Genomic DNA, 10,274 nt, shown 5'->3' with positions numbered 1-10,274 from the left:
CTCTTTCAAATTGAATCGATAGCTGCAATAGCAAATTGCTCAAAGTGGCAATTAATAACCTAAAACATTTTGGTTAATCAAATGTATATACATTTGATCGAAAAATTAATTCTCTTCACACTACAATTTAAGTGAAAAAGTACAAATCAACGTCTACTCCTGTAGTAGACTAGTGGAGTTGAAATGTAAAAACCTTGGCTAAAGAGTTCAAGATTTGAATCTCAAATTCTAGGACTGGCCAAATTGTGCTGAAAGTAATACTGCTCATTTATGAATTGAAAATAAAAAAGGGGGCCTCGCACAGGGCACCACACGTAGTGTTTCAGAACACAAGCAAAATGGTGGCTAGGGTTTAAAGAACAACACAGCATGGCATGGACAAAGTAGAGTTAGTGTATAGTGTTAGCATGTGGTAAAACGCAAACAATATAACTATAATCTTACACATACTTTGTTTGTTGGGCCATAAAGATAATACAGAGAGTTGACAGTTTATATCACTCTTATATCACTCTCACTCCATCCAACATGTTGGTCCACAGACCTCAACAACATCTGGCAGCCTGCCATGAAACATGTTGACCTACTGGCCTCATTACAGGTCAAACTTCCTCTTGACCTCTACTTTGGGCCAGAACCACATTCCCTACAACTACTCACTCCAAGACTTTTCACTTGTGATCCCCAGACACTTTCAGTGACCTTCCTGACCTGACAGCACCATCACACTCCTCTTCACCCGAAATAACTGCATTTATTAAGGCGCTTGCCCTCAAATTTATTGAACATATGCATTCTCCCCAATAAAGGAATGTTTTTAACTTATTTTTTTCCCCAAAACACAGAATATCTCACTATTATCACAACATTTATTGAATATCAAAGCATGTCAAATAATAAGACTGTTAGTCAGTGGTATAGACACTACCTACATGCCATTCTTGAGTAAATGTAAAGATGTCATTTGAAATACAATTCTGGTAAAAGTGAAAGTCACCCATAGGAGTAGTACTTGAGAAGAGTCTTTTGATACATGTTCTCGTTCTCATTTATAAAGTTATTTATATCTTCATATTTGACCTTGTTCATGTCATTGTTTGTGTCCTTCACTCATGTTATCTAGCTTATGCTTGCTAAGAAAGAATCAAATATAAAGTATCAAATGTATCTTTCTGCCAGTAAATTTACAAAGTAAAATCTTCATAGAGAACTAACAAGACACCTTCCTCCTTATTCTCAGAAGACTAGTTATGATTCTCTGGTACAGTTCTGAGACTTTTATAGTAGAGACATAAATAACCTCTGCCTCTTTATGGTTCATATAACAGCCTTATATGGAGCAGTTGCTGCAGGTGATTGTAGAAACATTAGCGACATGATGCAAATTTCAGTTTCAAAAAAGGAAGAGAACAGATCACATGACATTTCCCTCTAATATATAAAGCAGGAACACAGGATCAGGGTGGGTTCAACATAGAAGCAGCGATGACACCGAGACATCAAGGCAAGTACAGCAGCATCAGTAAATATAAAATTTTGTTTAAAAAAAATATTCTGATGAGTCGAGACATCTATGAGAAGCAGAATCCATTTATCATTGCTTTGACATGTCTTTTGTGTTCAGGCTGCAGGTGGGGTCTTTAAAAGGACACATTTAATATACTTATAATTCTAGACTTATTAATGTCATTATCTATTTTAACATTTAAGATGTTTTAAAGGAAGCACTGTCGACTTTATTTTTGCCACAATATACCCTTTAAAAACATTCATTATGGGCTTGAGTTATTTCATGTTCTTATTATTTATAAAAATGAGTATTATAAATAAAAGTAACAAATCAAGGTAATTTTTTTCAGCTCAGTACTCAATGTATCTCCTGTTAGTCACTGAAAACTCTAAACCTCAAGTATAAAAAAGTACCCAAAATCATACTCAGTGAAAAGGAAAGTTATCGTGTAAAATGATAACTTTGATAAGAGTAAAAAATCACCCACACTAATAGTATAAAAAAGAGGAAAAAAGTATGATATTTACCTCCTAAATGTAGTAATGGAAGTATAAAGGGTCGGGAAATGGAAAAACTCAAAAAGAAATACCTTACAACTGTAGTTAAGAACAGCAATGGCAGCCAGCTAATCAAATATGTCATCTCATGTGCTCCCTGTGTGTCTGTGTGGGTCTACAGGCCTGGTGATGGTGAGCCTGCTGCTCTTCTCTCTGTGTCTCGGGGCAGCAGCCATGCTTGACAGCAGGCTGGACCTCCAGTGGGATCTGTGGAAGAAGACTCACAAGAAGACGTACCAAAATGAGGTATGTGATAAAAACAAGTGGATGTAAATATGTGAGAGTTTTCTGTTTGCTGGCCATAAAATCCACATGTAATATGTATCATTAACTTGTACAGTATTTGGCCTCATGCAGTCTCGCTCTGTACGTCTTGTAGGTTGAGGAAGTGAGCCGCAGGGAATTGTGGGAGGAGAATCTGATGCTCATTACCAAACACAACCTGGAGGCTTCACTGGGACTTCACACGTATGAAATGGGCATGAACCACATGGGAGACCTGGTGAGACACTCGTTTACTGGTTTAAACTGAAGTTTTTTTTATGATTTATGATTGTCACTGTTACTCACTAATCACCATGAATTTAATGACAGCCGAAAGTCAGAGGGATACGGATTAGATGCGTAATGACTAGTTTGAACTTTGAAACTCAACAGCTAATCATTATAATGAAATATAGTCCAGTTTATTTGTTTATATCCTACAATATCTGCCTTCAGAATGTGTCCTCTCCCTAGATGTCACAGATAATATATATGTGAAGGGTGTGGATCTAGAACGACGACTGCAACAGTTCTTGGCCCACCACTCACCATTAAGTTTCAGTTTTGGCCTCAAAAGTAAAAAGTGTTTCCAACCTGTCCGAGATGTTCAACTTTGTTCAATTAGTTTTCAGTAAACTTTATCCAACAGCCATTCAGTCGACAGTGCTGCAGGTTTATTCAAAAACAGATGCTTGTTATAGTTTGAAATGATCATAATGAGAGCAGTAAAAGCAAAAAGAAACTCAAAAATAAAATCTAAACAATGATCTGATGTTGAAATGTTCTGTTCAGAGGATGCCAGAATTGGTAAGGTCCAATACAGCCGAACTGTGACAACATGATTTCTTTATGGGAATTTCTGATGATTTCGTGATTTTTTTTCCTTCGCGCAGAGTTCACCTGTATGCAACTTTTTTTTACTCCGCAGCCATGTCTATAAATGGTAGTGCCTGGTTGGAAACAATCTGAAATTTGATACATTTATGGGCTATATTATTCAAATTATTGATTAGTGTTGCTTCAGCTGAACTTTTTTTTTAAAAAAGTAATAAAAGCAAAAGATTAATAAAACACTACAGTCACTATACATGTTAGTGTAGAATTAAGAATGCATTTTGTGATTTTATACAGTGGTAAAGTAAATATCTTTGTATTTTTCACTGTTTTCCAAAGTTTAAAAAAAAAAAAAAATTGTATCAAAAACAGTCTGTTCACCCTTTGACAAGACATCTGACCTTAAAGTAAATAGAGTCCACTCAGTGCTGCTCCTTTCATTAACTGTTATCTGCTTCCTCATAGAGACCAGAGGAGATGGGGTGTTTCATTCCTCCCACTGACATCAAGAGGACACCATTCAACTTCACTGGGATATCAGACACTGCTGTACCAGCCTCCATCGACTGGAGAAAGAAGGGCTACGTCACCAAAGTCAAAGATCAGGTAAAAAAAAAAAAAAAATAGATTAAATCTATTAAATCTATACTGTTACCAAGTCATCGCCAGAACTGCCAAGTCTTTTTGTCCCTATCACACTTTGAGCGGGATCACTGCAAGTTAGCACCAGAAAGCAGAAGAGGAAATATTTCAAAATGTTATGGACACGAAATGTACAAATGTGTAAACAGGTGGGGCCATGTTGTTTTATTTGTTTGGCGCCCTGATGAAGACCTGATGGTCGAAATACGTTGGAGTTTTTATTTGTGAAACAAAGACTTCATTCTGTGTCGGTTGTAACCCAGTCTCACATGAAAATGATACAGATACGTTGGTCAACGCGGCAAAATGTAGCAGTTTCACAATAACGCCTCTTAATTTGTGAGATGTCTACATTTTTTGTGGCCTATTAATTTCTATTGTCGCGTGACCATCAACTTTCTGGCTGCAAGAATAGAAAACACAGCAGCCATTCCTTTTTTTTCCAGTGAAAAATGCAATATTTTAAGATAGGTATTACATTAAAATTTGAACACACTTTGTCTCCCAATTCCATTCTCCCTCTCTGTCTGTTTCAGTCTTCGAACATCTTTGTTTCGTCTCGCTATGTCTGCCGGGTGTGATGTGCTCTGATAGGTTGAAATCAGTCTTGTAATGGTGGGAAATAAATAATAATACATGATTTTCCTCAAATGCATCAAACTAATGTAATGAGCCTGTTTTGAAAATGTTAGGGGGAGAAAGTTCAGATATCTGTGTTCAGATGTAGAGAGAGAAAGTCAAAAGTGTCAGAAAAATTAATACTCAAGTAGAATGGATACCTGGAAAAAATAATTTGTACACCTCTGTGTACATCTCAGTTACTGTAGTACAATGAGTATCACTCAACCAGAGACACACAAGTATTGATTTTGGACTTCCTTCTGTTCTGTTCAACATGTAAAATATAATTGACAAACAATAAAAATCCCCAAAGAGACAGTAGACCTCTTTAACCTCTTCAGCTCCAACTGCTCCATCTTTACAAACTCATGTTGTCCTGCCAAAAATGGAAATGTGAAAACTGTTTCAGATAAGTTTGAAGCTATTACTTATTTTTTTTGCATTGTTTATCTCTACTCATTTTGTATCCAGGGTGACTGCCGTTCCTGCTGGGCTTTCAGTGCTGTTGGGGCTTTGGAGGGCCAGTTATTCAAGAAGACAGGAAAGCTGGTGGACCTGAGCCCCCAGAACCTGGTGGACTGTTCGTTTGAATACGGAAGCCACGGCTGCAGAGGTGGCTGGATGCACCTAGCCTTCCAGTATGTCATCTACAACAATGGCATCAACTCTGAAGCTTCATACCCTTATATAGGACAGGTGAGTCACTGGTTTAATCCTGCTGCCGCTGCTCAAAGATGCCTCAGAGGGAGGGAAAAGGGAAAATCCATTCAACCTGGATCCTACAGAGTATGTTTAGGGTATGTGGGAAGCAAATCTGATTGTATTGCGGTTATAGGCGGACAGACAAATGTGGGAAATCATTAGAAACAATAATAAAAGGTCAGATTCTAAAAGATCGTCCGTGTCAGGACGTCATTTAGAGTTACTGTTACTCACAGATTATAACTGCTTGGCAGCACTCTGGCCTCAGTTTGTAATTTACATATAGGGCATTTATCAGACTCTTTTGTCCAAAGCAACTTACAGTAATTCATACATACACTGATGGCAGTGGCTGCCATGCAAGGTGCTGCATAGCACATCAGGAGCAGTCTGGGGTTTAAAGTCTTGCCCAAAGATACTTTGACATGTAGACCAGGGGAATCAATCCAGCGACCTTCCGATAACAAGACACTGGCTCTAACCCTGAGCCACAGCCGCCTCATTTAATTTGTGTGGCAGATGCGTTTAAGTAAACAAGCCACCAGCAGAGCACTGCCGAGAGAAATCATCTTTCTTTGATTCATCCCCAGGTGTGCAGGTAAGATACTATTTACATACAACCAACAGGTGCTCACAGGTGTTTGAACGGACTAGAGAGGCATCATGCATCACAAAGGAGAAAAATACCAAATCTTTCGAAATGGCCCAAAATTGATGCTGAACTTTTAGAAACAGTTGTGAAAGCTTACTCATTCAGAAGCGGGAGTTAAACACATGTTAGTAATATTGTAATTTACACACCAGTGCTTCCAAAGGTTGAAAATGTCCTTGTGGTAGCTGTGGCAGATGGCATGTTGTGGGACGGTGCGGCATGTGATGGGCTAAACTAGTCAAATAATCAATCATCCTATCTGTATCTATTTCCCATGGGTAGCAGCCCAAGGAAGCCTTTGGAGTTTTGAACTGTTGGTCACAAAACAAAGTATATGAAGACATTACCATGGGAAAAAGGAACTTGTGACAGACATCTGTCCGTATTTTCTGAAATTAAAAGCACAAAAAATGAATCGATCAATTGAAAATAAACAATCGGCAGTTGCAGTGCTAGAAACTGCAGCGTTAGATGAGGTAATACTGATTTACGGTTGCAATTTATGAATGTAATTAAAGGTGACTACTGTAGGTATCATACTGAATTCAGTGGTGGGGGGCTGATTGGTTATTCTTTTAAAGGAGGAGGATTGTTGTTCTCTCTGCAGGGCTTTAACACAAAAATAAAACAAGAAGTACTGCATATAACCGTGTTGTTGTTATGGTCCAGTTTACAATACATTGAAAAATGTGTTTTTAAGTGGAAACAAGGTGTATATGGAAAATTCAGAGCAAACTGGGGTTAAGAGTTAAGAAATTCCTGTGCAACAATCCACAGTGATGTGGGTGCACAAGAAGTTCACTTTGTCACTCACCTCTGCCAAGAGCCGGTAAATGTAAAAAAAAAATCAATTGCAGCTTTGAAAATGAATAATAACTAATATTTTTCATATATGGACATTATCACGTTGGTTGGTAAAGGTGTGCCTCGAGCCAACGTCCGATCATATCAGTTCACAAGATTGGTTGAAGAACTTTGTTGGCTTCCTAATGAGTTGTTTTTTTGTTGTTTTATATACCATGAGGTATATCTAAAAACAGGTTCCGTGTAAATCATCGGCTTTAACCCCAGTTTGTCTTCTTACTGCAGGAGTCACAGTGCCACTACGACTCCCGCTATCCTGCTGCGACCTGCTCCGGTTACAATTGGCTGCCTAAGGGCGACGAGAAGACTATGAAGCATGCGCTCGCCACCATCGGACCCATTTCAGTGGTAGTGAACTCTCAGGGAATGAAATTCTACAAGAAGGGTATGTTGCACATCATCAGCTGCACAGGCTTCCTCTTATCTTATCTTCCTCTTCCTCTTTATTATTTTGAGAAGGGTGAGGGATGGAGATCGAAAAGGTCATAAAAGAGGTTTAATTTTCTAATCAGATGAGATAAGAATTAATTAGTTAATTGTTATTGGTCCTGGACTGGAGAAGATCACTTGTTACAGCAGCTCAAGAGTGAGAAGCACAGGGAAAAAAATACTGGAAACAAGATAAAATAAAGATTATATACACAATATACAATACGAAAATTTTCTTGTCGTTCAGTATAAAGATATTAATACCTAAGGAGTTAATCTCATCAACATCAGTGAGCCAATGAGCATATGAGTTCTGCCAATATCTAACAATGCTGGTGATTAGCTGTCTTGAGGCATGCAGGAAAAAAAACACCAGGTTAGACCCATATGTGTGTAGGTTTCATGTAATCTTTTGTTAAATAGATTTCATAAAATTGATATTGGGAAAAACTATAGTTCAGAAACCAGTATCGAAGTCAAGGTATCTGTGTAGGAACGGGTACCCAGCTGTAAAAAAACATTAGAAAAAAAAACATAAAATGTTCCGTACAACTTGTACAGCATGCACCTGCTTCAGATGGGTGTGTCCCAGTGAAGTTTTTACTTTAATGAAGGGTGTAAATAACATCTCGGCTCTTCCAGACACTTGGATTACACCAGACAAGCTGCATGGAGCCTTTTATGTTTATTTTCTGGTTATTTTTGCTCCAGAATTTATTTGGGACTACGAAACTTCACCCGATGATTTGGTTTTTATTTTTTGGGTAAAAGAACGATAATAATAATAATAATAAAACATGAAGATAATTACATAAATTTATTGTTACTGTTTTGACCTCTGCCTTTTTCAGGAGTGTACAATGACCCTTCCTGCAGCAAGCAATTAGACCACGCTGTGTTAGCTGTGGGCTACGGCAAGCTGAACGGACAAGACTACTGGCTGGTAAAGAACAGGTGAGATGTTTCTAGTGACCCAAAACATTCTACATGGACACATACTGAGCTCATGTGTAGCTCCTTTTTATCTTCCTCCCCATCCCCGACTTTTCTGTTATTCTGTATTGCTCAACACTGAAAATAATGTATGCCAAACTATTAGTATGGGGCGCTAGTGATTGAGCGACTCTGTCAATATTCTCATCATATAACTTATTGTTTTTAAATTCCTGTGCATTAAAGTTCATTGACGTGGTTGAATCGAAATCAAATCAATTCATGTATAAAGCAATTTTCAGAAACTTACAATTTGAGGGAAAGGTTGAATGTCAAGATTTAAGCTGTTCATACGAGTACTAAAAAGTAAGTACATTTCAGTCGGCAGTGTGAAACTGTGGAATGGTATGAGCACGGTGCTAAAGCAACGTCCACACATGTGCCAGTTAAAAAAAAGGTGCAAGGACTTGATTTTCAGAAGGTACAGGATGAGGGAATCGCTGGGTGTTTTCATAGATGTATGCATGTGTTTGTGTGTCTGAAATTAATATTATTAAATGTGTATATATAGATATATATATATATATATATACATACATATATATATATATACACACATACACACACACACACACTATATATATATATATATACATATATATATATATATATATACATACATACATATATATATATATATATATATATATATATATATATATATATATATATACACACACACAGGTTCAGGAATGTAAGTAAATTAATTATGATTAAATATTGAGTTGTGCAGAAGGGGCAGGATTAAATAAGTGTTTACATCTTAATACTCACCTGTCAATGCTTGTTAATAGAATATACTTTGTAACATACTTTTCATTTTATCATGCTTATTTGTCGAACTAATTTAACTTTCTGTTTCGTTTTGATTTGTTTTGTTTTCACATGTCCAAAATAAATTTGCATTCATTCATTTATTCACTTTACATGGATGTTTACTAATGAATCACATTTCAAACAACCTTGTTGTATCCCTTTAATCATATTCTTTTGTTTTCCTGCTCTTCTCCTGCAGCTGGGGAAGAAACTGGGGAGAACGGGGCTACATCCTGATGGCACGCAACAAGAATGACCAGTGTGGCATCGCTCAGGAAGCCATATACCCCACCATGTAGCGGAAGGGGGAACTGCATTGAATCTCCCTTTCTTTTTTTCTTACATTTTTCTTTTGACTTACTTTTGCTACTTTTTATGTAACTATGACAACAATGTCTTGAAATGTTACAGTTTATCATCTCTGGCCTCGCTTGTTTGTTTCTGACTGTGTGTGTTTTCCAAATCTATAATAAAGGCAAAGCAAGGCAAGGCAAGTTTATTTGTATAGCACAATTCAGACACAAGGCACCTCAAAGTGCTTTACAGGCACACACACATTACATTAAAAGACATAAAAATTAATTTCATTTAAAAGACATTCAAAATTGCATTAAGAAAAATAAAAATAGCATTTAAGACCAGTAAAAACATTAAGAAACAAACATCAAAACAAGTAGGCTAAAATAGAAAAGCTTTAAGAGAAACAAGACTGTAGAGTCAGAGTCATAATGCAGTTCAAAGACTTGAATTGCTTCAGTTAAAAGCAGTGGCAAAAAGAAATGTTTGAAGTCTTGATTTAAAAGAGGTGAGTGTTGGAGCAGACCTGCAATTTTCAGGGATTTTGTTCCAAATATGTGGCGCATAGCAACTGAAAGCTGCTTCTCCATGTTTACTTCTGACTCTGGGGATTGAAAGCAGACCGGTACCTGACGATCTCAGAGGTCTGGATGGTTCATAACGCGGCAGCAGATCAGAAATGTATTTTGGCCCGAAACCATTCAATGCTTTATAGACCAACAACAGGACTTTGAAATCTATTCTTAAATAGACAGGAAGCCAGTGTAAAGATCTAAGAACTGGAGTGATGTGATCTACTTTTTTGGTTCTTGTTAGGACTCGAGCTGCAGCGTTCTGAATCAGCTGCAACTGTCTGATGAAGTTTTTAGGGAGTCCTGTAAGGACACCATAACAGTAATCGAGTCTGCTTAAGATAAATGCACGAACAAGTTTCTCCAAATCCTGCCGAGACATAAGCCCTCTTATCCTGGAGATATTCTTAAGGTGATAGTGGGCTGATTTTGTAGCTGTCTTAATATGGCTGCTGAAATTCATGTCTAAGTCCATAATTACACCGAGGTTTCTGGCTTGGTCTGTAGTTTTCAACATTACA

The 10,274-nt window shown here is 37.4% G+C and overlaps 1 protein-coding gene across 1 annotated transcript; it reads left to right on the top strand.

Moving 5' to 3' along the window:
• The first annotated feature begins 2,188 nt into the window (after nucleotides 1–2,188).
• On the top strand, nucleotides 2,189–9,355 carry LOC115568065 (cathepsin L1-like). Its single transcript, XM_030395116.1, has 7 exons — nucleotides 2,189–2,313; nucleotides 2,447–2,569; nucleotides 3,631–3,771; nucleotides 4,900–5,124; nucleotides 6,872–7,031; nucleotides 7,927–8,029; nucleotides 9,084–9,355. Exons 1-7 carry the CDS (start codon nucleotides 2,197–2,199, stop codon nucleotides 9,181–9,183), a joined length of 969 nt encoding a protein of 322 aa, XP_030250976.1. The 5' UTR covers nucleotides 2,189–2,196; the 3' UTR covers nucleotides 9,184–9,355.
• The last annotated feature ends 919 nt before the right edge of the window (nucleotides 9,356–10,274 follow it).

This window comes from Sparus aurata, chromosome 17 (assembly GCF_900880675.1).
Source record: "Sparus aurata chromosome 17, fSpaAur1.1, whole genome shotgun sequence".
In the NCBI taxonomy this organism is placed as follows: Eukaryota; Metazoa; Chordata; class Actinopteri; order Spariformes; family Sparidae; genus Sparus; species Sparus aurata.
Note: the sequence above shows the minus strand (reverse complement) of the source record. Positions and strands in the feature narration are given on the sequence as shown.

Coding starts and splice junctions, on each gene's coding strand:
- LOC115568065 (XM_030395116.1), top strand. CDS start 2,197: ATGGTGAGCCTGCTGCTCTTCTCTCTGTGTCTCGGGGCAGCAGCCATG. Junction 5,125..6,871: donor CATACCCTTATATAGGACAG/GTGAGTCACTGG, acceptor TTCTTACTGCAG/GAGTCACAGTGCCACTACGA. Junction 8,030..9,083: donor TACTGGCTGGTAAAGAACAG/GTGAGATGTTTC, acceptor CTTCTCCTGCAG/CTGGGGAAGAAACTGGGGAG.